Here is a 27938-nt window from a genome sequence, read left to right on the forward strand (position 1 = left end):
TGAGATACATGTAAAAATGTAAGAATTTAGTAACACAGATTTTTTCTTCTTCATTGATATAAAAATTAATATAAAATACAACCAATTCATAACAAACTAACAAAAAAGATGATTAAAACTCCAGTTTTGTCTCCAAATTTGTGGCACTGGTTTAGTTTGTGTTGTATTTAAACCACTAGATCATTTAGTGTTGTAATCCATCTTAAACCATTTGACTCTTCTACTCCAATGTAACAACATATTGCTTGTTTAATTACAAAGGACACAGGCCTGTGGACCACTCAGTCAGTATTAAAGCCCACACCACTAGCGTTGACAGTTTCTGAAATAAGAGATTTTAAAAACTGCAATATATAACCTTGCATACAGTATCACAAAATATTGAATTGTAACCATTGTATCGTGATTCGAACCAAATTTCCGGCCCTGCTCTTTCTAATAAAATAGAAATGTCAAAAATAATGAATGGTCATATGAACTAACTGACATACATCTTTTTTTTCATCCTGAACGCACTTTGTAAGTACTGTTTTGTAAAAGTTCCTTAAAAATAAAGTTCACTTGGTTCCTTAACAAAGCATTTCTGGATTTCTTCATATATTCATCTCTGTGTTTGTGTGTGTTTTGTGTGAAGGGAGATGGAGAGCCAGCTGGACAGAGCCAGGGAGAGCCAAAGGCAGCAAATCCAGCAGGCAGATATGGCACTGGAGCAGTTCAAGAAACAGGTGGAGCTCAGCTCTGAGAAGACCTACGCTGACATGAAACTCCAGGTCTGATACACTCCTACAACACACACATATGTGCGCAAGAACATCACAGCGCTACACATTAATTGCACAATGTATGTTAGCTAACACAAAGCGGTATGATTGCACATCTGCTTTCTGTTATATGTTTGCATGCTGTAAACCCAGTCAGTCTTTTATATTCACGCACATTAGTTCATTTTTTGTTTCCTGATGTGTACCAAATACGGATACACTTTTACTCTCTTTCATGTTTGCTCCACCACAGAGGGAGTGAGCTGTTTGACAGGCAGTAACCAAGACAATGCACACACACACACACATTTTGTAGCTGCAGAGACACAGCCTGACCACAGATGCAACAGGGCGCCACGCTGGCTGCGCTTGAATTCCTCCGTATGTCTTTCTTTCTTCTCTCCCTCCCACCCCTTCACTTCCATCTCAGCCGCTCCTATACTGAAATATATATATAGTTAAATAAAGTAAAAATAAGAGCGTTGTTGTCCCCAGGCCATTTTCACTCATTTAGTCATCCCAAATGAATGAAATGATTCATAAGCCTGCTCATTAAGCAGGTGCATGCGTTTCTCTGCCATCGCACGTTGACCTCCCTTCCTCTCAGTGGGCGTGACGTGGGATGCTTGGGTTTCGACGGAGAACGGGTCACTCGCATTAAGCAGCCAGACTAATTAGTACGTCAGGCCGGCCTCACGATCAGCACTCCACACCGCGTGGGCTGCTGCTGCTTATAGGGAGAGTTCTCCAATCAATAACGTACTCAACTTCTGATGCTGTTTTACAACACAGTTTGGCTATAGGCATTTTTTGGGCATATTATGTGTGTGTGTGTGTGTGTGTGTGTGTGTGTGTGTGTAGTATTGACGAGGCACCACTTAGCGTGGTCCTGAATGTTTGGAACTTTTGCAAGCTTCAGTCGCTGATTAGTGAAGTTTTTCGGCAAGTTGGTGCAGCGTCCTGTAAGAAAACAAAGAGAGCTTGCATGGGAGTCAAATTCATGCGTGGATGTTTGTGGGCACAAGAGAAACCTTCATTCCCCCAGAGTGAATTTAAAATGTTTGTTGTGTTGACGAGATAAATTGTGAAGCTTCCATCCAAACCCTAAAGACGGTAGAGAAGACACCCAAAAAAAGTGAGATGTCCTTTTGAAAAAACGCTGTATTCATGATCCCTTAGGAAAAAAGCACGCTAGCTGAAAAGTGGTAGTGACAGACGGAGAGCTCTCTTGGTTGTTCCTGCTTCTTGAATACAAGGCTCCATTTGTGTTTTTTATTAGGGTAGGAAGTGAGATCTTCTTCTCTCGATGCTTGGAAAATGTCTGTATTGCTTCATTTTCCCCTCCTCTTCTTCCTACTCTTTTCTCCTGTTCTCATCCTCCCATCTCCTGCTCGCTCCTTCTTTTCCCATCGAGCCCCTGGCATCCCAGTCTCCAATCTGACTTTATCCTCAGCCCACATCAAAGCCACAGGAGAGAGGAGCAGTCTCTTCTGCATCCCTGTCATCCTCTCTGCCTCTTCCTCTCTCCCCTCCCAACTTACGCATCGCTCCATCACGTTCTCCTGCAAAGGCTTTAATGTCGTAGAAAGTACTTCAAAAGAAGTTTTTTCACTCTCTCTTCTCGTCCTCCCATCTCTCCTCTCATCATCTTCTCCCTCTCTCTCTGTCTGCAGACAGTGTTATATCTAAATGGATTATCTGTATCACCCTCTTCCTCTCTCTGTCTTTCTCTCATTTTAAAATCAGCATCCCTCTTTTAGACCCGCACTTAAAAGAAAAGAGTCTGCCCTATTTTGGTTCGGAAAAAAAAGCAGCACCACACAGAATTAAATCTCTGTTGCGTGCACAGTTCAAAGCAGGCTTCAGCATTTTAAATGGATTAATCAAAACACATTTAGCATTTCCTGAGCGTTACGCAGCATAGCCCAGATACAGAGGCGTTTCAGTAAATTACATATCCAATTGTTTTGATTATCGTCACCTGAACAGAAAATGTGAAAGCGGTAGGCTGCGTGGAAGTTGAGTTAGGATAAATAGTGGAAATATTGTCAGATCCTTTTTTCTCCAGAAAAAAACACAGTCCTCAAAGAGACAGGAGCTTGTGACTGTCCAACTGTGTCTCTTTCACTCGAGTCCTTGACTTGTTATTTTCTTGCACCTGTGAATGTGTGAATTTGGATGTGAAGCACTGGTATTACATATTTAATGGTAACTATAATATCATGCTTTGATGAGTAGGTTAATATATTGATGTGCTGTTATGACGATATCATTACGATAAGATCACACGTAATGTGATGAATAAATTTCTTCCCGCTGGCAGTTCATTAATTTCAAATTAAAAGAGAAATTCTACAGCAGCATCACTCTGCTGCAGATGCATGATAGTATTCTGCATGGTTCTGCATGTGTTAGATTTATTGTACCTATACTGTGATTATGCATGCATCAAGTAGAACTAATGAAAGAATATTGAGCAGAATTTTGAACAAAAATGTAAATCCAATCTTCTTAGATATGAAATTTTAAGGCACATATTATATATGGTTTTCAGCCTAAGCGTTTCACACAAACTTTTTACAGTTTATACATAAATAATTGTTATTGAATGTTGATTTATTTTTAGACTTTTGCTTTTCTTCTTCACATGCCTCCAGATGGAGAAAGTAGAGGAGGACCTGATCCGCTCCAAGTCCCTCAGGGAGAACCAGGCCAAAGAGTTCTCCCAGCAACTTGATGCACTCAGACAGAAATATGAGCAGCAGGTCTGTATCAGTCTGTAACTTTCTGTCCATCTGTCTACAGTGTGTTTGTCTACCTGTATCTGCATGTGTGAATAGTTTCCTTGCTCATCTGATCATGGCTAAGCCAGGGGAAAGAATTCTCCTCTTGCTTCTCTCATCATTATAATCATCGTATTGTTATCTTTTCTCTATTATGGTTGAACACTTGGGCAGCTGGAGCTTGCCAAGGGGACTGACATCCATTTGGAATAGTCTTGTTATTCCTCCCCATCTGTTCCACCTGATTAATTTCTCATGATAAGGGACACGCTTTAGATTAGGCTTGGATTGCGGCTCAATAAATATCTTAAACGTTGCCAATTGAAAGCTAATGCAATCTGCATAGCAGACGCGCGGTCCCCTTATCATCGCATCTCTGACACTCTTCTTCGATTAAGAGTCTAGAAACCATTTTCACGACTCATTGAAATCCAGCTTGCTGATAGGAGGGCATCTCTTATAGAGCATCGGATTCAATTAAACCACAGAAATGGATATTATCAAAGGCAGCAAGTCTCATTGCAGGCAGCAGGGAGCATAATTTATGTTTCTATTACTTACATTTTACATAACCTCACCAGCCTGCCGGTGGGATTTTATCTCTAGCTGTATACTTTAACAATATCATTGAGTATTTTAGCCATAAAAGATGTGTACTTTAGCTTAAAATCTAATCTTTACTCTCCAGGCAGTGTTTAGAGTTATCTTCAGTGGCCTTTTTGTGTTTCTCCCTTTGTGTCACAGTGCTTTCTTTGTGTGCAATTATAGAGTAGAAGTAGTATAGAGTATTGTTCAAACAAGTGTTTTATTCAGTAGTGATCTCCCAATTCATACCACAAGGGTGTATAATGTACAAAATATGTCTTAAAATGGCTTCACAATCTGGTGTACTTTTCTATAAAGCAGTGGTTCCCAAATGGTCCAGCCAAAGGGTCCAGATTTCTCCTTAGTCATTAGTTCAAGGTCCACACAGTTTAATACAATCAGCATCATTCTTACGTTTGGCCATGTCACTAAGCTAGTTTGCTGTTTCTGACAGGTAGCTGCCTGTTCTCTCACTCATTATACAGCAGGAAATGGCACTTCAAAATAAAAGCTCTGTGCCAGAATTTCACTGTACTTAAAAATAGACGTGATTCTTACAACTACAACCCACTTGTGGAGCAGGAACCACTGCTATAAAGTATGCTATGTAGGATTGTCGATTACTGTTTGTTAACATGCTCACCAGTGAAGGTAAAAGCCAACCCTAAATTCCTTCTCGTTTACCATTTTGCCTCGCTATATTTGCATTTTTTTCTATGCTGTGTCTCTTAAATGCATGCTGCTTATGGTCTGGCACCTGGTCGCTACCGTTTTGCTCAAGCTCATCAGAGCGCTGTGGAGGTACACGCCCATAAACATCCTGAAAATAAGAAGAAAATAGAAAAATACAGGCAAAGGGCAGTGTCTCTCTCTTCACACTTCTAGTGGCAGGGATTATTATACATTGCTCAAATAATGTATAGTCAAATAATCAGGACTACAACATCAGGCAAAATAATCAGGAATGCTGTTTCAGTCATAATCATGCAGCCCTGCATAGCAACTAACTGCACCATGTAATAAGAGATTCATATATCTCTAGTTTGCCATTAAGTAATAATGTAGAAGTGCACTCAGGGAGTGCAGACCTCCGTCAAGGCCAAATGCTCTATCTTGACTCGCACTGGTGAAGGTATAGTATGCAGGATTTTCCTAAGAAACAATGTATTGACTGATCCAAAAATGATCCATCTCAATCATCTCTCATGACCCACCAGAGGTGTGTATTGGTGTATTTATCTGCAGAGACTCTGCCCTCTGCCTGTATTTTCTTATTTACCTCTTATTTTGCTGTGTTCAGGACGTTCCTGGAGTCAAAAGGCAAAGCAGATAAAGCGTGTCCCAAAGCAATAAATCTGGGATTGGCTTTTGGTTTTGCTGGGGAACATTAACCCACAATTCCTGGGTAGTATACCTTTGACGAAAGTTAAAAATAATCCACCCCGTGATTCATATCCTCTTCAAAATTCAATTGGTTCCTTCTTGGCCCATGCTAAAGTTTTCTACGAAGTTCCATGAAAATCGGGCCAGTAGGTTATTCGCAATCCTGCTGACAAACTAACAAACTGAGCCGACAATATGATGTCCTTGAAGAGGTGATAATACTCAAGATTCTTCAATTATTCCTTTAGATGAAGAAGAATTAAAAGAGCACAGCTCTAACTGGTGTAGCATCTCTATTTCCCATCTGTATCCATACCATGATTGATTTCCAGCCATCAAACTAACACTCAACCTGTCCATTAATAAGCATGCTAACACTCATTTCCAGGCCAGATGGAGTATACACCGCATGTAATTTGCTGTAGATGGTTGCAAGTGGAGGATAGGGCGGCAGTTTTGTTTCCAAGGAGTGGAGAAATGGTTCCTCGTTATTGATTTGCTCCGTGGCTGAACACTTGTGTTTGTAATTATAATGACATTTATGAGGGGAAGTCACACTTTCAAAAGATTCAAATAGTATTTATGATGTATTCAAAAACAAGTTTAAGTGGGGAAAGTGGGAAATGCATCTTTTTAGTTCTTGCTGCGAGCGAATATCGTAATAGAAAGCAGACAATGCTGCTTAAACCGTTAAACAGATTGTATGTATATCCAAAAGCCATTTTCATGCCTTCATAATGATCCAGTAACTGTGAGAAATTATCGGTGTCTTGAGTGCCAAACTACAGTGTGTTGCTCTGAGGAATCATAAATTCCTTCTCATGTGAAAAACAGGTAAGTAATCAAAGCGTTGCAGAAAATATTGAAGTGACGATTATCATCTGCTGCTACAGAACGTGGGGGTGCAGTTGACAGTAGAAGCCAGCTACGCAGGGTTAGCAGCACATCAGGAAGGCTTTTGTCTTGAAGATAAAAACATATAAAGACAAAGGGTCTGTCTTTGTCACGGTGCTGATATGAGTGCTGGTGACATTAGCTTCACTTTTAGAAGGGTAGGAAGGATATTTATCTGTATGCACATGAAGATGTGTGATTATTCATGAGTTACTGTGAGCACAGTCCTTTTATGTTGAGTGTGTGCCAGGGCTGGGCTGGTATAAAAATTCTCAAACCGGTTTGATATTAAGCCAAACACCACACCGCACCGGTATCCTGAATTTTACCACTAAATCTAGCCACACTTGACTCAGCAGCAACTATTGAGTAGAACATAATGAAGCTATGTCCTAATAGTAAACCACATCCAACTACATATTGGAGTGCTCTGTCCACATTGAGTCAATTAAATATGCCCGTCTGTGAGGCCTACATCATGTAAACAAACCACATAAACATCAGCTGTGCGCTCGAGACTTGAGAAGTAACCACTTAAGAGATGAGTGAGTACTTGCTATCATTCTACATTTGTATTTTTCAAATAGAAAACACACGTTTTATTTTTGGTATTTACTGGAAATAACTTACAATATACCCATCGGCAAGTAGCATATCTTGTTACTAGCGATGATCATTTAGCTTAGCAGAAACATTCAGCTCCCTGACAGTCTCCCTCCAGCCACCTTATTTAGGTTTTTCCAGTGAAATAGGAAGGTATAATGTAGATAACTCCTGATTTCAACTTCTTGAATCAGCCATTTCTTGTTTACCTCTGCGCTTTCAGAGGGAGTGACAGGAGTTTAAATCTGATGTGTTCGAAAAACACTGGGCAAGTGAGGCCAAACACAGAAGTTCATATGGGTCCTTGAAAAGTCATGAAAAAGTTTTTGAAAGTTTGTCCACGAAACTGTGTGGCAGCACAGGTTGCTGATGTGGGCTGCTTTTTATTTTGCCAGAACATGTCATAATGACCAATGCTGGTTCAGCCGGTTTGCAAAAAATCCAACTACTTGAAGCTCGTACACTGGACTGGTCCGGCAAAACCAAAAATCGACTCAACTCTAGTGGGTGCATTTTACATACTGTGTTTTTACAAGCACTGTGTGTGTACTCGTTCACCCATGCCTGCATGTGTGTGTTCATTGTGCCTCCACTCTAGAGAGATTGGTGTCACGAGATTGCAGGGGTCAAGTTCGTCCATTCAGATGCTCATAAAAGAACATTCCCTCAACGCCGGCTTCAATGAGACTTTAAAAGGGGGAACTGTGTATGAAGGAGTTGTTTTGCAGCTGACCCTCCTGGCAGCTGGACGTCATAGTGTCCTGACAGAGCTCTGCCTCTTGACGTTGGAGTGATGTAGTGAGGTCAAATGGCGCGTTTGGAGGCATGACCTTGGGAGCCAAGGGAAACCACAACAGCCTCATTCTTCAGATGTTAGATTGGGATGGTAGATAATAAAGGAGTCTAGTTTATAGACAAACGAGTGTGTGGACTTGTATGCACAGACAAATATACTCATATGCAGCGCCGCTCACTGGCCATCTTCAGTTCAAACCCCACAGTGAGGAATCAGAGGTTTGTCTCCTCCATCTCTCCCTCCCCTCCCACACCCACCCCAGCCTCCCCTGCTGAGACCAGACAGGGCTTCTGTTCTGCTCTCCTCTACACCCTCCTTTTCCCTCCTCCTTCCCAAACATTTCAGATTTTCCCCCCTGGGGCTGAAAGAAGCCCATTACCTCACTGTCCTGTCACAATGCGAGCAATGCACACACACACACAACCATGTTAGGCTCGGCTGGCAGGAGCCGTGCTGTGCAGTAACACCCGACCCACTCTGTATCTGTGGCACCAAGCTGTGCTGTAACCGACTCAGTCTTTCCTCATAAACGCCACGCCGGTCCCTTTAAGAACCGCAGCACCCAGCATCCTCCGCTGCACGCTGGCGCTACGTGATGTCACAACCAGGCTCCTTGCTGGGTCTGCTCTCTGTCATCTCCTCTCCGTCTTTTTCATTTAGCTGTTTTTCTCACAATGGATCTATCTTGCCCCTTTCTTCATCCTCGTTTCACCTCAGATCCCTCTTTCCTCCAAACCCCCGTGGCCCGAGACTTCTAAACAGGAGCGAACAGTAAGCCACGATGTCCTCCCCCAATTTCTGTTACCGCATGTCCTGCTGTCCTGCTGGGGAGTTCTTGAAGCAATTGCCTGCTTATCAGTCTGTCAGCTGTAACTTCTGCTGCTGTATGAATCTGACTATCCCTGTGGGACAACGTATTCTGGCTGTGGATCTCATTTGTATCTATCTATTATGGAAAGTGAAGGCGGTGCAAATTAGTCTGCCTGTGGAATGCACCGTAGACAACATCAACATCGCCAGTGGCAGCATGTGGAAGATGCTGCCCATATTCTGCATAGTGTCTGTCTAATGGAGCTTCATTGTGTTCTATTATGAACTGGAAAAATGAAGTGTGTGAGGTATCTGGAGGGTATGCGCATGTATGTGTGTGTCTGCCATGGCATTAACTGAGCCACAGAGATAAAATACACTTTTATCCAGCTATAATTCTTCCCATTGCCCTTTTCAGAGGGCATTTAGCAAAGCTCTCTCAAAACCTGAGGGGTAAATTCTTGGCTGCCCAAAATGAAGTGTCTATTGTGGCCTTCCTCGCAGTGCTGGGGACAGAATCCGGCTTCCTGTAGATAGCCCCTCATTCATCACCTGCTCTGAATAGCATGCAACGTCCGAAGATAGGGCCGTGGATAGAGCAGGCACCGGGCATAGAGGCTGTGGATCTCCGCTTCTCTGGCAGGCCAGGTAGGGTGCCGTCAAGCACAATGTGCAGAGGATTAGCTTCAAAGCAGGGAAGCGAATGGGCCCCAGGCCCCTGCTGTCCTTTCAGGGCTCCGGCTGGGGCTGCACGGCGGGATGGTGTGGGGGTCACTGGTCCCCCCGCCATGGGGGAGTGGGAAGGGAACAGAGCCTGGGAAAGGCTTGGGGGCTTGGGCTGGGAGCTCTGCTGCCAAGGCTCACCTCTCAGCAGGTGACTCCACTCACAGCCGTGCCGGCCTACAGACTTGCTTCAGCTGCCAGGATGATTAAGCCCTGAAAAATTGCGGCTTTGTGTCCCATTAGAAGTGTTTAATTTCTCTACTGTATTATGTGTAGCTGGTTGTAACTTCAATGAGACTGAAGTCTACTGTATGTTTATACCGTAGGCAAGCTTTGTTGTTGATTGGTGCATAGAGCTCCTTGCTGTACTCCTTCATTAGCAGCACAAACCCCAATGATAGCAGTATGGTAATTGCTGTTTGAGCATAATCCCATTAATTGTGAAAACATGGAAACTGATCAATTATCTGATCAATCAAAGGAGTGAATGGATGTGAAATCGGTTGAATTAGTCGTGAGAATGTAATTACAGGTAAAAGCACTATCCGGAGCTTTAAGCATCTTCTCGGTTCTCCTCAAAGTTTCTGCCGTCCTTGCCTCCCTCTCTCTGAATTTTTTGGTGATTTGGCTTTATAATGATGATCATAGTCATCGCCTAAGCCGATTTTCGCATGCTGTCAGGCGCATAGCATGGGGCATTGGGTAGTTACTGCAGCCAGATGGCTAACCCCTACCAGCTTGCATGCATAGCCCAAACTAGCTGCTCTTTTATATGCCGATGGCAGAATGGGGCGAGGGGGACAGATTTGAAGAGAGAGAGAGGAGTGGGACATTGAGGGCCGGTCTGTACAATTGGCAGGGGAGGTGGGAGGGCGGGGGGAGCAAGCCAGATGTAAACACATCACATCATCGTCCTCTGACAATGTGAGGAAGCGGAGAAACTTTTCTCGCGTTTTTTCCCCACCTACCTACCAATGTCGCCAAACTGATGGGGCACATGGGTGTTCTAGGTGGAGGGAAGGGGTTTAAGGAATTGGACGAAGAAAGGATGAATGGATCGGTGGATGGACAAGTTGTCATGACGACAGGGTTGCTCTGAGTGTGTGTTGGCTGATGAAGTCTCTCTTTGCCTGCTTGTCCAATCAGATGGCTGAGCAGCGCATGCAGCACGAGCAGGAGAGGACGCGGCTACAGCAGCAGCACAGCGCGGAAAAGGACAGCCTGGTCCAAGAGCGCCAGTGGGAGGTGAGCAGCCTGGAGAGGCAGGCCAGGGCCGCCCTGCAACAGCACCAACAGCACACCCAGGAGTGGAGGAAGCGCGATGCCCAGGTAGGGGGTCTCCACTGATCCACGTTTGCACACATACACACACACATGCTGACCCACCGCTCTCCCGTGGACAACCATTTTGTATTTTGCCCATTGACGTTTTCCTGGGGTTTCAAAAGCACAGCGGGTTAAGACACTTTTTTACTTGAAGGGAGACAGATTTTGAAATTGGGTGTGAATCATTTTATAGATTGCTGTGTCTGTGGTACGAGCATACGGTAGAATTTAGATATTGCTATTTGAATAAAAATACAATTTACTTGGGCAAAAACAACGTCGCGCGTAAGAAAAAGTTGAGAAAAAAAAAGAATAAACGAAACAAAAAAAAAAATCACGCTGTCCCAACTTCTAACGTTGTTCCAATGTTTTATAAATTATTTTTCTATCGCAGCGGGGTTTTGTGATAGAAGTGTAAGGACTTGAAATCCAGAAACCACAGGTAGCCAGATGAAGGAGAAGAAATCTGTTCCGTTCAGCGCCAAGCTTTTATTCCAAAACTCCGGGTCGAATTTCTCTTTTATTTCCCGCCGTACGGTTGTGGACCAGCGTCAAGCGCCCTGTACTCCCACCGAAGTGTATCTCTGCATGGCATTCTCCTCTCACCGCAGGTAGCCATCTCCCTCCGGAAAACTCTGGTTATTCTCTTATTTCAGCTTTGACGGCCACAATGAGTGTATGACATTTGGGTCTGTATTAATGGACATCCCTGACACTGAGAGGCTATTCTGTCACCATTTAGCCAAACCAGCAGCAGGTCTTCATCTCATACCCCTCGCTCTGTCTTCGCCTCTCTCCAGCCTGGGCTAGCTTGGAGCCCTGTGGGAAGCCGTTTGACAAACCAGCCCCCAACTGGGGATGTGTTTGACTCTTCAGGCTTCCTGACGAAATGGGCATTGTCAGCATGCAGAGAATATTGTGCATTGGCTGTTGGCTGGAGATTAGGCCAGACATATGTTGTATTTGTGGATAAAATGTGCCCACACCAACTGTGGGCGCACTGAATGACTGGCAACAAAATCGGACTTAGCATAAACTCATTTAGGTTTTATTTTGTCACTAAGTACGATGATTTACGGAAAAGGGGCATTTAAGAGGGCAAGTACATTTACCACCAGAGGAAACAATTGAATTTTTTTTCTTTTAAAAGGTGGGTATTAAAAGTAAAAGCCTATTTTTCTCTGCAAATGCAAGAATGCAACAATATTTAAGACTAAAGAGACTCCCCAAGTTGTTAAACTGTAAAAAAATTGTCTTTTAGGTGTTTACAATGAAACTAAAGGGGATGTTCTCGCTCAGGTTCAAAATGGCCCCCTGTTGCTCGCTGAAATGTCAAAATATTCTCTGACACATATTAAGCCAGTCATTTTTAGACAACTAGAAGCCATCTTATACCACTATACCAGTATACTACTATACTGGTTGACTTGTGTCACAGCAGACTAAAATGTCTTTCAAAAGCTAGAAACTGTATAACATGAGGAACAAGTCGTTTTTCCTCCTTTTTCATCCCCTCTCGTATGTTCCCTTGTCTAATATTTTTGGGAAATGTCTTTCACAGCACCGATGGCACCAGCTAGTGTGTTATTTGGTTTTCTGGAGTTGCCGTCACAACAGGACATTTCTGCTGATAACACGCTGTCCTACTCGTGTCAAAATGACGTGCAGCTTGACAAATCTTAGGATCTCAGGAGGTGGCAGAAAACAAACTTCCCCGAGAGCTCATCTCATATTCTCAGTTCCTGTTTGCTCGTGCAGCATTTTCGAGTCGAGATCAGACGCCCGCCTAATGTCAGATGTTAAAGCGGCAGAAATCAAGATTTTCACTCAGGCCTTGGAAAGATGAAGGACGGGATTGTGAGGTTCGTGAAAGTGGCAGGGATGTGAGCTGGTTTGACTTCCTGTGTGAGCTCTGTTCCATGGATGTGCTGTTAAAATGACAAGAAGCCGACACACCAGCAGCAGACATGTATTAAAGATGAGCTTTTTTTTTTTTTTTTTTACACGGAGCAAAGTCACTTATTATTAAACAATTTTGCATAACTGAAGTTGTTTACCCCTTGAGAGCTCTGGACTGTCACACCGACAGCAGTGTGGCCTTCACTGGCAGCTTCTCTAAATGCCCAATACAGGGCTGTGAAAGTTGTGAAAACATAAAATGCATTTTGTCGATGCATACAAAAAACATAAAGCATACAAAAAACAAATGCTACAACTTCTTTTTACTTTCATTTATCTTGTGCCTCTGGGAGACTCAAGCCTTTTCAAACAACACACTCCCACCACATGGGTCAGGCGGACAAAGATATTATCATCAAGTGACATGTCAGTAACAGGCAACCCTAATGCCTGCTGTGGCGATTGAACCCAGGCCTCATTATTTCCGCCTCTCTCCTTCTCGCAGTTTCTCTCAGTCTTCCTGGAATCAGTGCAAGGACAGTTGCAGCTCGGAAGTTGGCTGAGGGAACAGCAAATGTCAGTCGCACACTCATAGGATGAGTAATACCCACTCATCCCCTTGATGTGGTGGGACACTAATAAATAGCATTCCTGACTCTTGCCTTGTGTTGGAGAAGGAAAGCCAATGAGTCGTAGCAGCGATTGGAAGCAAGAGTTTAAAAAAGGCTCACACAGGGACACGTTGTCCTCATCCCACCAGAGTGTGTTATCCAAAAAAATTCTGGCGTTACCCACTATGGAGCCTCTACACATTATTAAGGCTATATGACCCATCTGTTGTGCACATGGGGCTTTTATTTGTCAACATTCACACTTTAAGTTATCTTTCTCTTTTGCTGTTGGTGTCTAGAAATGTTACACGCTATGATATCTCTAACGTAAGAGTCAGAATTAAGTCGCTGGATTCAAGGCCTGGCGTGTGGTTGGCATCCCACTGACTCACGGGATTAACTCACAATTCCCAGCCTTGTGAACCTGACTGTCCTCCTAAAAGAAAAAACTATCTGTTAAACTGTTGTTTTTTCTTTAAATACCCAAGTATGAAGGGGAGCTTTCATTTGGCCGTCAGTCCAGAATGATGAAATGTCTTGCAGGTGAAACATGTTTGCTTGCAGCCGCTTTGGTGTTGTTCTGTCAGCTGTTCAATGCCCCCCAGAGGACGAAGGAGTTCTGTAGGCTGTTTGGGGAATCCGCAGTACATCCTCTAACACAGCCCAGATCCTCATGTAGTGGCCTTTCTGATTCACCTTTCCTCCTCAGATGAAAATTGTGTCGTGTTTGTGCGCACATCCACCCTTAGTGTGTTTAAAAATATGTTTAACGTGGTATAGCAACGCTATATTTCACACTGAAGTCACATTAGACGAGACATTTTCCACTTACAATGCCACAATTTTCAACCACAGGACTTTGTCATTATCTTATATCCTCTACAAAACAAAGTATTCCTATAAAAAAAGCATTTGTTGTAATATATGATAAAGTAATTTAACATATTTCACAGTCGTTATTGCTCCTAATTTACTCCACTTTGTGTCTGTGTGGCTTTTCAATTGTTAAACATTAGTAAGAGTTTGACTTCACAAACTAGGACAGGCATTATAAATTAATTTGAGGCCTTGTTTTTTTGCAAACAACAGAGTTGTTTGTTCTACGAAAAACCCATCATTCATATTTTTCCCACCAGCTCCTCCTCAAAACTCATTTTATAGGTATTATTTTCCCAATTAATTATGTCTTTTTCTAAAGGAAACGTACGCGCCATCTGGACTTCAAACGGCATGGGAGAGAGCGAGAGCCTTGTGAGGTCTTTCTTCTGGGCCGTGATGGACTAAATAATGATGCTGTCAATTTTTCAAAGCATTTCAATCCCAAGTACGTGATTAAGATGAGTCAAATGAAGAGGGTGATGACAGACCGAGTCAAAGCTAAAAGGATGTCTGATGAGGAGAACAAGGCAGACAGCTAGACCAGTGTGCATCGATTGTCTCACTGTGCTTTGCGTGAATTGTCATTTACCGAATGATTGGTCCCCGAGATCTGGTATCGTCAAGCGGATCCTGTCTTGTTACTCAGTGATTTTCACTGAGCTGGCATGTCATCGTGTTTGTGATTCTTGATGATTTCATCACATCTTCCCATGTACTTCACATCTGAGTATTTATGTTAGAGCCCCTTGTTTTTTCATTCAGGGTGATTGATCATGGGCGAAGTCATCAGTGACTACTGATGCTCTGTGATGTGTTGCATGTTACAGTATGATATCTTTCAAACCATGAAGCCATTTAGTATGTGCATACATCACGTCTTGGAATTCAGCCAGATGAATTTTTATCTGGCTGACAGCAGTAAAACATTCATCATGACACTCTTACCTACGTTTTCTTTGCTTAGTTCGGTCAAATATCACACACAGATGCATATATATCTGATTCTAAGCATAAATACATTATTTATCTTTTGAGGGAGAAGTTGTCAGGTATAAATTAAACATATATGTACATATACACAGGTACATATACATACTGTTACTTAAGATTTACTTTCTTACAGTTCAGCCTGGCTGTATTTCCCCTCTTTTCGAGCACCCAGTTTTAAATTTGTGACAGCATTTGTTTCTGTTAAACGGTCAAATTACAGTGGGGTCAGAGGACCAGATAAACAAACAAATTAACGTTGAGGAAATGTTTTGTAAACAGAAAATGAAGGGGAAAAATGTGCTAAAGGAATAATCCAGTATTTTGGGGAATATACTCACTCGCTAAGACCCTGAGTGTTAATTAGAATGGATATACTACTCTCTTCTCTCTGTATATGCGCAGTAAAGTCCCCTTTCACTCAAAAAGGTGTTTCTCAATGTTTATGTTCCTCAAAATGCCTGACTACCTAAAATCTGAGATTCAAATATATGCCAGGCAAGCTAGATTAGGTACGTCACTAATACGAAAGCCAATCACTAACCCTTTACACAGAGATTGCACCATTAGTCTGCTACAAAGTCCCTTTTTCACACTGCCTTCCTTTTTTGTTTTTTTACAGAGCCAAACGATGCCCCCTCAGTGTGTTATTTTAGCTAGCATACCAGCATGCCGGAAGCAAAAGAGGCGTGGCAGGCGTGACATGTAACACAACAGCATCGGCCCTTAGTGTGACATAAACACATCGGCAGCGCTTTCCAAACGATAATGGCATAACATGGCAATAACAATCACTTACCATCAATGTTAAATGGTAGCTGTTCTCGTCTTCTGCTCAAAGTGTAAGGAGCTTCTGGACCTCAGTCTTTCCAGTTTTCAGACAATTTTGGCTGATGTTCTTGGTCTTTAAGTTAGCTGCTAGCTGCTTTTTAAAACCTCCCGGGGTCAGGTTACGCGTCAAAACATCACATCCGTCCCATCCATGGTCCTGTCCCATTGGTTGTCCCTTTTACACAGAAGTCAATTCAGTACTGGTTCTACCTCTACTGCCGCCAAGGCGAAACAACTCTGTCTCCCCATTCCATGATCGCACCTCTTATAAAGAACGGGGAAGCACAATAACGGTGTGACATTCCTACCTTAGACAGGCAGTGTGAAAGGGGCTGCTGTCTAACATGAGGAAACTTTTTGACAAAGGGAACAGAGTGGGACACAACGCCAGCAAAGAAACCTGAATCCTCAAACACAGAGCAGAGCGGAGTTAGCATTAGCATAGTGAGCATTTTGACAGCAAACAGGATAAACTGAGCAGCCCATAGATGTGATCTGAATCAATATGAACTCACTGTTGTGTTGTGCTATTGTACGTTTCACAACTACTAACGTTGTGTCAGCCACTGCCAGTTGCAAGCTAACAAACATAAACAAATAAAAGATGCTAACTACACTTACCCTTCTGATACACCTGCTAGTTGACAATTTTGAGTCTGATTCTGACTCAAACATGTATCTCCGATGTTTCCTCTGATGCCAATGTTAGCTATCTTGATGCGCACTGCTCTTTAATCTGTCAACCTAGCACGCATAGCCAGACCTATCTCCACACCTCGCTTTAACGCTGTGCCACTGTTGGAGGAAGTGGAAAGCGAAAACTACTGCAGGCAGCAGTGGTATGCGGGGCAGAGGCCAGATCTCGTTGAGTGAGAAAGAGTAGATCTGCCTCCAGCCTCTTTTCAGAGCTTTGTTGTTTTTTTTGAAAAACCATGTCAAACAAACTATTAGTCGCTGCAGAGTATTCTTACATACTTTAAAACATGTCCAGAAGAAGACGTTAACTGTGGAGCTAGAGGCAGGAGTTGATTAGCTCAGCTTAGCATAAAGATTAGAAGCAGGGGCGGCACGGTTAACCTGGCTCTGTCCAAAGCTCAAAAATATCCCTACCAGCACTTCTAGTTAACATGCTGAATATTGTTTGTCTAATCCACACATAAACTGAGCTCCATAGTTACCACACAGACATGAGAGTAGTATCAATTTTGTCATCCAACTCAAACTGTGTCTTTAAAATTAAAACTTCTAAAAGTAGAAAAAGTGTAGACATAAGTTAGCCATGCTAATGCAAGCTACATTTTCTCACAGCAGTCATTTGAGTTGTCATAGCAGGAAAAGCACAGGTGTCACTACCATAATGAGATTAATTATGGGTCTGCTCCATTTAGGTGTGCCTGTGAGCCATGTCATTGAGCCAACATGCACAATACCAGGGCACTGGCACTGACATGCCTAGATGGAATACAGCTACTATAAATGTTATTAGTTACACCTGTGTTTGCCAAGTCATAATATCCACTGTGAGGAAGGTTCTGCCTGTTTATAGTTATGTCACCTTCATGTAATGCTTTTTTTTTTTTTTTTTTTTTTTTTTTTTTTTTTTTTAAATGGGAAAACACATCACTTTCCTCTGTTGTTATTGTATCTTTAAAGGGGAACACCACCTAAATTAAGACTTCCAGTATCTTACTTTAATGGATAAGGAAGTTTAATCAATATTTGTGAACATGAGCTACTCTCTCTCAGACCCTAAAACCAGAGAAGTAAGTCTCAAATTTGTGATGTCATTGGTTATAAAGTCTGGAGCTGCTCCACAGACCTGATGTTGTGGTCCCACAGAATGTTTAGTTTCTTTTTTATACACAAATTAGCTTTATTCAATTGTGGTGTTCTTAGTTGAGACAGCAAATGTACCCACATACTCAGAACATTCCTACTTCAGCATCATCTAAAATATCTTTCCCAGTTCATTGTCTGTGGCACAGTTCCAGGCCCTATACTTGATGACATCACAATTTTGAGTTTAAGCACCCTAGTTATGCCTCCACGCCGGCAACAGCTGTGGCCAGAGGCATTATTTTATGTCTGTTATGATTGTGCCATCTCTGAAACACCTTGAGGCAATTTCTTCAAATTTGGCACAAACGTCCACGTGGACTCAAGGATGAACTGATTAGATTTTGGTGTTCAAAGGTCAAGGTCACTCTGACCTTGCACCTGTCTTATTCTCATGCCAACTTTGAAAAAAAATCCTAAACACAAACGTCCACTTGGACTCAAGATTGAACTGATTAGAATTTGGTGGTCGAAGGTCAAAGGCCAAGGTCACTGTGACCTCACAAAACATGTTTTTGGCCATAACTCAAGAATTCAAACACTAGTTATAACAAATACAGACAAATTGGCAAAAATGATGACATCACATATCCAAAAGGTCAAAGGTCAACTTCACTGTGATGTCGTAATGTCCTGCATAATCAGTGTTCTAGGGCCGGTTGCACCAACTGGTCTTAAGCCTGGTCTTAAGCTAAGTCGGTTGTAACTTGGCGTTCTAAGTCCGACCTTATAGTTACGCCGGTTGCACCAACAGGGCGTAAGCCTTCTTCTCACTAAGACCAGGCGTAAATCTTACCCCTAGTCAAGAGCAGGCATAAGGTTATTATCAAGCTGCTCTCATGCGCTCTAGAGCGCAGAGAGCGCAACTTGGTTATNTTTTTTCTTAATTGTGATACGTCTCTCTGCTGGCTGTACAGCTTGATTAATTTTCTAATTTCAGTGTCGGTAAAGTTTTTCGTTGATCCTTCATGTTTTCTTCAAATCTTAAACTGTAAATAAACTGTCAACACAGATGAGAGGGGCTGTCAACTGTCAATTGTCATCTGTCAAGTACACGGGGTGATTCACAACTGTCAATTGTCATCTGTCAAGTACACGGGGTGATTCAGCGGCGCATCATTTAACGTCACCGCACTCCTCTAGGCAGGCCGCGAGGGGCATTCCAGGGGCATTCACATGGACGCGCACAGCTAAAACCAGCGTAGCTAAGACCAAGCGTAAGCCCTGTTGGTGCAACCGGCGTAAGTCCACTCCTTAAGACTGGTCTTAACAAAGACCGTCTTAGGAGTTACGGCCAGGCGTAGTAAAGACCAGTTGGTGCAACCGGCCCCTGGCTGTTACTCAACATCTTATCTCAGGAGCAGAAGGGGAGACATTTGGTACTGAATTGGTGACACTAATCTTAGGTGCCCACCTTGAAACTGTGCTGATTGTATTGATCCTCTGTGCTACCAGGGGGAAGATATGTGTGAAGCATCCACGTTTTCACAGACATGGATGCAAACTGTAACTGCAACTTGACTGATTCACAAAGACATACAACCAAGAGATGTCTGGTTTTTGGACCATCTTAGACCATAGAAACAGCATGTATGAATTTTGAAAATGGGCACAGTTCCCCTTTAATATCTAATGGTAATCCACAAACATTGTCCCAGATAAGCATACCAGCAGAATAATGAATCTATTAAGGTTAATGTAAAAGATGAACTCATTACCCATTTTTCCCTCTTCATTTTCTGATTTGTCTGTTTTGTGAGAGATGACTCAGAGGCAGAAAACCATTATAAAACATGTGGACGCTTTTCACCAAAACATAATTGGTAAAAGGGAGGCTTGCATATTATGGAACAGTGATGAGAGGCAGCTCTGTTGTGGTTGTAACCAAACAAAGTTAGAACAACTCTGGTTTTATTACCAGAACATCCCGGGTGTTCAGTCCATAAAAGTTGCTGCCCGAACAATTTGTCATAATACAGTTTGCAAGGAGAGTAGCACATGTGTTAAAATGTCATGCCAGCATGTCTGTTCCTCAAGGTACGTTAATGAGCAGCTACATTAGCTACATTTAGTGTTTTTAACTTGTGTCTCACAACATTTTAGATATAAAGAGCTACAGTGGCTGATGAAGTCTCACAGCTTCTCATCTACATTTAACTTTGTGTCATTTTCTCTTGATTGAAAGTCTGTTAAACAGCGTTCTGTTCTCCCAGTCTTCTGTCTTCTTGGCTGACACGAGTTGACCCGGTATATTTCATTCGACACTCTCCTATTGTCACCAAGAACTGCTTCATCACAAAGCTCCACATCAGCATGCTAACATGTGCCCTGTTGGAAGCGGCTGTGCTCACATACTTCCAAAGGAGACATGCTCTCTTGGCCTCTTCAGTTTCTGAAGTGTCACTGCCAATGCCTCTGTTCTGGGAGATTATATTTTAACTTATTAAAAGATTTTTTTGGAAGGCAGATCATCCACATTTGTTGAAGAGAGAATTATACATTAAAGACTCTCCAGGGCTCAGATCTAATAGCTGCTTGCCCTTGAAGGCACAAGCGGAGCAATGAGACAGCTAATGTTGAGAGACAGGGGAGTGGGACATAGAGATAGAGGATTGCGTGTGTTTGTTTATTTTTTTTTACCTCATATTCTCTCTTAATGTGCTGCATGCCATTGTATGTGTGTGACAGCTAGACCATGTGTGGCTGTTTGTCTGTGTATGTATGTGTGTGCCAGTGTTGGAGAGAGGATAACACAGAGCCACAGCATCTGCCTGTTTTTGTGACACTCCTTTGAAGTCTCTTTGATTCTCCCCAGTGCCCGCTAAAAAAGACTTCAGACACTTTCTGTCTGATTGCCTTAACATGGCGTTGTCCTGGGATGCCCAGGCTTTTGAGGGGAGGGAGGAGGGGTGCAGAAGGCACGGCACATAGTGCGAACCAAAGTAAGAAATAAACCAAGTAAACCAAGGAGAGTAATGAGGATGTGCAATAGCTGGGGAATATGTGCAATATAGGTAAGGTAGTGTGAAACACCGCAACTGCAGTGCATCTTAGAGACACCTACACCTCACTACAATGCTTTTTTATTCATTGCTTGTTGTAAAATGTAGGGAATGATCATATTATATGATAAATCTAATATGTGTGGTTAGTATGTTCTATAAATTGTCTATCCGAAGACTTGTGATACACTCTTAGAAATTAAGGTGCAAACTAGAAACATATAGGATTCTCCGGCTTGTCCCTAAAGGTGAACCCTTTCTGGTTCCTGGTAGTACCTTCTATAAAGGTTCCACCTTAAATCCTTTCAAAGGTTCTACGTAGAACCCTAACATGAGGGGTAATAACCAGAACCATCTGTGAAAGGTTTAACCCAGAACCTCCTGTGATGTGTTTTGCAAAGAATCCTTCAATGGTGTAGTGGTTTCACCTTGAATCCTATGTGGGGGTTAAAGCTAGAACCTATCCACCTTTTAAAGGGTGCTAACAAGAACTCAGAGGGTTCTTCCGAGAACCCCTTTATATTCCAATGGTTTTATCAAGAACCTACCCAGGAGATACTACTGAAACCCTTTTATATTAACTAATCATGGTTTTAGTTTACCAGGTTAACCTGGGGCCCATAGAGACAGAGCGCAACGCATCATAATCTGAACGCCACACCCCCAAAGGGGAAACAAGGCCCGCTTTCCCCTTCGCTTCTTCACTCTTTCGCTGTCATTCTGCCTCCGCAGCCACGCCTTCAAGTCTCCACGACTGAATTGCTAGCTAGCTAGCTAAAAGTATCAGCTATAGCTAGCTAATAAGATGGCAAAGGATTATTTTAGCACGCTATGCCTACCAGAGAGGGCAACGGTATATTGATAAGCTTAATATTGCCGGTCTACCTCAGTGTCCCTTCTCCTTACTTTGCTCGTCTTGGAAAAAACATGATGTGGAGATTCTTTTTTAAGAAGATGAGCATTTCGGCATGCTCAGCTGTCAGCCTGCTCCTACTACTGGCACACGTTGTTGTTTTGAGACATGCCTCTACATGCTGGTAGATTGATAGAAGTGCTAGAGCGGACCACTGGAATGGACTGCTTGAATCGCGGAGCACTGGGCACATTTATAACAGAAGTTGCATTCATACTGTCAATGCTTTAGCTTAACATACATAAATACAGTTAACTGTTACTCTAAAAAATACATTTGGAGGGTTTGACAAAGTGTTTGCTGCACACATAGCCATACCAAGTGTCAGGATCCCACAATTTCTTCCCTGTTAAAGCCTCACGTTTAATTGCCTGTATCCACTTTTGTCTTCTACGAGGTTCCTTTTTTTTTTTTTGCTTTTATTGGCCGTGCAGCCCACCACACAGCAACTTTTCGGCATTTGGACTTAGGGAATACTCAACAGGCTGGAAACGGAGGGGGAAAGTGTGAGGGGAAAGCGGGCCTCGTTTCCCCTTTGGGGGCGTGGCTTTCAGATTATGGCGCGTTGCGCTCTGTCTCTATGGGCTTCTTGAGGCTTCAAAACAGCCGGGGCTCATGTGGTCCAATGCAAACCAAAACACACATGACAATCACATTCTACGACAGCCTTAACTCTTTCAATGGTGCAGTGGATCTCAACTTTACTAGTCAGCCCACTGACCAATTTACACAGTGTTATTTCAATACTGGAATGAAGTCAAGTATTGTATGGCATGTAATTATGGTAAAGATACCGACTTTAGCAAAACACAAGTCAAATTAATTGATTTACGGAATTCCAGATACATCTACTTTAAAAGCATTTGAATCATGGGCAAATATTTGAAAATGTATGGGTGAGGATTATTTAACACCCATGCTTTCAACAATCCTTGAAGAACATCTTCCAAAAAGGTTGTTTTTTTAAGAGTAAGAGCTCATAACCATCGAAGAACCTTTTCTTCAAACACAGGTTCTTCAGAGGCAATTGGTTCTGGGTAGAGCCTCAGCCCTTCAGGAAGAACCCTTTCGGAACCCTCATTTCTAAGAGTGTATTCAGCTGTAACATGGTTGGTCGTATCATAAATGCACATAGGTTTGTCCTCTTACTAAACTTTGTTGTTTGAAATAATGTGAAATCTACATTAAGAAAGAACTTGTTTCAGTTTTGAGGCTGCAGACAATCTTCATCATGCCTATTAAGTGATGCTGTTTTTTTTGTTTTGTTTTGTTGTTTTTTTTGCTTTTTTCAAAACAGTAAGCACATCTTTTTCCTTTTGGCATTTCCCAAACTCTCGAGATGTAGGTTCATTGCATGTGTCAGACCAGTCTTATTTCTGGTGTTTCAGAGGCTGCGGGGTTGGGCTTATTAGCATTCCTACTATGTTATGTTGACACTCACTGGCAGCACTATTAAAGGGCTCTTCTGGGTAAAGTCAAGACTGAGCAGTTCAAAAAGAGAGAGGTCAATAGAGAGGTCACGCCATTGCAGCAGCCCCTACGCACACACAGAGAGGAAAACAGAAGCATTTCAACATGTTTGTGAAACTTTTCTACACTTTGTTAAAGTGTCGAGGCACTTCACACGTTTTATACTGAGTCTCGGTAACTATGAAGCATCTCTTTACTCAGATGTACCTATCAATATACTCCATTGATGTATTGGAGTTGAAGGACTGTGACTCAGAATCTCTCTCTGGTTTTCTTTGCCATTCGTGTATTCATCAGAGAATGATCCAGCCAGGCTCACTGATAAGACATTTTTTACCATGTATGAGTAGAAGAAACAAAAATAGGTCTTAAGTATTGTTTGCTCTAGCTAAAATGATCAAAGTAGCCTACTTCATACAATACATTTAAGTCCAACACACACATTTCTGTGTACCAATATAGACACTATGCTCTCACTTTTGGAGCGACATTATAACTACAGGACATTAGTTAAAGTAGAAACTAGGCTTGGGTGGTATCTAATTTTAAATACCTTCATACGTCCCTGAAATTTCACTGGGGTGTACAGTATATAACGGTATTAGTGTGCAACGCTAGCATATATCTTTACAGCAATGTTCTTTATTAAATAGAGGAATACAACCATACACCATTTGAATTCAAGTTTCTCTCTTTCACCAAACTGCAGCTAGCTTCATTGCCTCGTAACTCACGGTAAAACACACTTTATTCAAACTCGACAGAAAGTAAATAAAACTCATCAAAACCTTCTTGGTTAGTCTTATTGGTTGTTTAGTTAGTTAATCCACTGTTCCAACAATTACCATCTCTGGTTTGGTTGAAATATACCTGTAATTCACTGAGTTAGATGTAAATATACCCTGTATCTCCCTTTGCTGTTGCTCTCTGTCTGTTTACAGTCACGTAACGTTATCCCCACCACTACCAGCTGCCTGTTCCACCAGTGGAGCCCTGAGACTGACCTCTGGTGGCGCCTGTTGTACACTGCATACAATGAATTTAATGGAAAAAGGAGCGCCTGTATTTTTGGCAGTGTTGAAAATCATCCTGTCAGTATACTGTTATACTTTGATACTACCCAAACCTAGTACAAACAGACAACTTTGATTTAGCATCTCCATGCGGTACTACTGTTGGCGCCGCTGTCACAAAGACAGCTGGATTGCTTTCCGTTTTCCTCAGAGACTAGCATATACCACATACATTTCATTTGTCCCACTGTCCGCCATTGCTGCTACTGGGGATAGTAATTTCAAAACACATACAATGATCCTCTTAGGTAACTGGGGATACCTACTGAGGGGAAATTCACTATCCTCATCCTGTTTTGGTTGCGCTGTGGTTGACAGACTTCCTGTGTGCCATAAATCAAGCCTTTATTTTCCTGGGAGATCGTACCCAGTGGCTGACAGAATTACAAAGTAAAAGCGAGGCTTATAGGTAACCAATCTAAACACCTAGGGTGACATTATTCTATAGCCATTAAATTGTACAATCAACATTTACTTTATAATGATAAGTTAATGCATAAAACTTGTCTGTTTCAACATCACTTACCTAAATTCACTGTACATCTCTGTATCCATTTCTTTCCAGACGATTTCAGATTTGGAAGCCCAGCTGTCGAGTCTACGTGAGGAACTCCAAGGAGCCAATACACAGCACAAGCAACATTTGGCAGAGATGGCATTACTCCGGGAGGAGGAAAAACAAAAGGCGTTCATGGACAAAGAGGCATCCCTGGACCGGCTCCGCTCTGACATGGAGCGCATCCGTAGCGACCTTGAAGAAAGCCACCAGCAGGAGAAGGACGCTGCTCAAGATAAGGTGGGTGAAGGGTAGGTGGTAAAAGATGGGTGGAGAGTATGGTCAGTTTCCAATAGTCTGCGTGAATCACATTACATCACTCTATTGTTAGTGTGGATGAATCCCTGTGTAATCAAAGGTTGCATAAAAAGTCACACTATCATTTATTCTCAATCAGAAACTTGCATAGAGGAGAGATGAGCACACTCATGTCTGAAATAGCCAACAAATGCTGAGTTAGGGAGGAAAATATGAGCTAAGGCAGGGGGTTGTGTTACGTCCTGCATACAGGAGAAGCTGTTGGTAGAAGCGTGGTTGACTTTGAGCCCATGGTTGCTTCTAGTAGTTATATTGTTTTAGCAATCATTTTTTTTATCTTTTGTATGTACCTCCCACTATCTCTGTATGTCTGCCTCTGTGTATGTCTCCCTCTCCCCTACATGTTAGTCAGAGGCAATGTTACCAAGCAATTATTTTTCATCAGTGCTGACAGTGAGAACAGGTCGTGTTTGTGTGTCTGTGCGTGGGACTGGTACCAGTTGTATAGCACTTTTATGAAAAGCCTTTTACAACTTGTCTGTCATGTCAATTCAGTTGTACAGATCAGTACAACTCAAAGCAATACTTCATGTGCAAAATGACCATTCGTATATAAATTGTGTGTTACATTGCATTAGTGAAGAAAACTTTGATGTTTTTTTTTTTTTTCACGTCACCAAAGTGAACAGAGAATCCAAAAAAAGGCGAAAAATATTCATGAACTGAAGTCATAGGTGATCAAGTTTCACAAAGTATATCAAAACATCTGTTTCCATACACGCACACAACTTATGCAGTATAATCTGTGTCTCATTTATCTAGTCGTATGCTTAGCACTTCCCAAACACATGCATTTTCTTACTGATTGCACTGACATGTTTCAAATCTCAAGATTTTAGCGAAAATGCACATTTGAGAAGTACTGAGCATATGAGTGGATAAATAAGACTTGGATTATTCTTCAGGAGTTGTGTGAGAGTTTGTTAAAATGTATTTTAATATAGTTTCACTGTTGTTAAATATGGTCCCCGTTTACTTTAAATCAAGAAGAATGTCCGCCTTTTTTTCCGTTCACTGTGGCAGTATGAGAGAAAAACAGTTATCTTGACAAATTCAAGGTAACAAACCATTAAGGGGGGGAAGTATCCTTTGAATGTGTGCACATCCAACCCGAGGTTAAACCTCTCAGATGCCCCCATAGGGCCTCAGTTTTTGAGATACTCAATTGAAAATACAACATAAAGCCAAGCCTATTACTACTACAGTATTTTAATGCTTCCTAGATCCTTAAACAGGAAGTTGAGTAATTAAGTAGTACTTTTAGCATCTGCATTTAATGTACTACATATTTGTAGAATTTAAATTCTTCGTTTGACCCTCTTGCCATCATCGTTAGACCATTTTGACATGTACACTCTAGTTAGGGGATCAGTCACAGAGGGGGAACCACAGCATTTCAGTTTAGCCATTATCCAGCTTTGCTTTTTTGCTATCTTAGTGAACCAGGAAGTACTTAAATTAGAACTTCTGAGGTTCCCCCTCTCTTTCTTTCTCTATTTCTGCCTCATATTCTCTCCTCTAGCCACTACAGAAACTGGACCCACGGCTGGGAAATCACCCATAATCTTGTGCTGGTCTAGCAGGAAGCTGACCTAAGGTGGTGTTGATCAGAACCTAATCCCTCGGCAGGTCCCATCAAAGAGAGCATTTTTCATTAGACACCATCCCACGCCAGCTGCGTAGCATTAGCCCCGGAATGCAGGGACCTCCAAAGTACCCAGCCGGCCATTTTGGCTCCATATGGCACCCAGAACCATGGGTACTAAAGGGAGAGATCCGAGGAAAAAGAGTGTGCTTATTACAGGGTAATCCTTATTTGAAGGAATCACGCTATTTCCTATCAGTCTATTTTTTTCCCTTTTGGATATGTGAAAGCTGTTTTGCAGCTCAAAGTTATTTTATCTTTTTGGCTCACTTTAATTCCTCTCTCTCCCCTCTTTTTTTTGTACACGGGGTAAAAAAATGACCCGCAGTTGTTGGGGTATCTGGAGTGGATTCAAAGCAGTGATGCTGAATGTTAAACTCAGACTGATAACACTAAAAGCAATGTGCTAGTTTCACTTTTTATGAAAGAGATTAATGATTTCTCCGTCCTTTTTTGTCAGCTGAAAGTGCATGTCTAAAAAAAAAAACCTCACCAAAGGTTGAAAGTCTTACTTTTCCCCCCTTTTTTCTACTTTCTAATCTGTCTCCAAGTTTGACTTCGGAGTGGGCAGGGAAAAGTTTCACTACTTCGTTGCGCCCTGTTTTTTTTTTTCACGTGGGATTGAAGTCAGTCAGCTCTCAGATCCATATTGACTCATTCGCCCTGTTTTGTAAGCTGAAAATTTCTCATTCTTTTGATGCAGACAGAAATGCTGTCCTCTGCAGTCCACCATCCTCTTGGAAGCAGAGCCTGGGCAGGCCAGCTTTCCTCCCTTTTTTTTTTTTTTTTTTGAACACATCTCCCAGATCCTGGAAAAAAGGCCAGAGAAATCCATTAAATCCATGAATGGATTCCCATCAAAGACGCATGCGTTTAAGGGAGAGACAGAGGGGGAGAGAGGGATACAGGGGGATGGGGGGTGTTTTGGGAGTAGACAGTTGAAGCTGTTGGAATGAAATAATGAGAAACAGAATATCAGAGGAGATAAGATCAGACGTTCAGATAGTTCCATACATTTGAGCTGCACCAAAAAGAAAGGAGGAGAGAAGGAAAAGTGATGGAGGTAGGCTGAGTAGAAGGTGTGGGGGTTTTTAGTCTGGTTGCCATTGAAGTTTATCTTTGTGAGTGTGTGTGTGTGTGTGTGTGTGTGTGGGTGAGGCTGAACGCACACAACCCCAGACCTCCCAATCTCCGTTCTCCACTGAGGGGCCTGTGAAGCTGCCTCTGTGCCTGATAAAGTCGCCTCATCTCTGG

General features: G+C 42.3%; 1 protein-coding gene across 3 annotated transcripts in view; it reads left to right on the forward strand.

The window, feature by feature from the left end:
- The window catches only part of cep112 (centrosomal protein 112), a 139795-nt gene that overhangs the window by 60843 nt on the left and 51014 nt on the right, over positions 1 to 27938 (forward strand). For all 3 annotated transcript variants that reach the window (XM_050068624.1, XM_050068626.1, XM_050068627.1), the window contains 4 exons: positions 635 to 770; positions 3419 to 3526; positions 10485 to 10667; positions 24731 to 24961. In XM_050068624.1, coding sequence (XP_049924581.1) covers positions 635 to 770; positions 3419 to 3526; positions 10485 to 10667; positions 24731 to 24961 — 658 coding nt within the window. The remainder of the gene's footprint in view (positions 1 to 634; positions 771 to 3418; positions 3527 to 10484; positions 10668 to 24730; positions 24962 to 27938) is intronic.

This window comes from Epinephelus moara, chromosome 18, assembly GCF_006386435.1.
Source record: "Epinephelus moara isolate mb chromosome 18, YSFRI_EMoa_1.0, whole genome shotgun sequence".
In the NCBI taxonomy this organism is placed as follows: Eukaryota; Metazoa; Chordata; class Actinopteri; order Perciformes; family Serranidae; genus Epinephelus; species Epinephelus moara.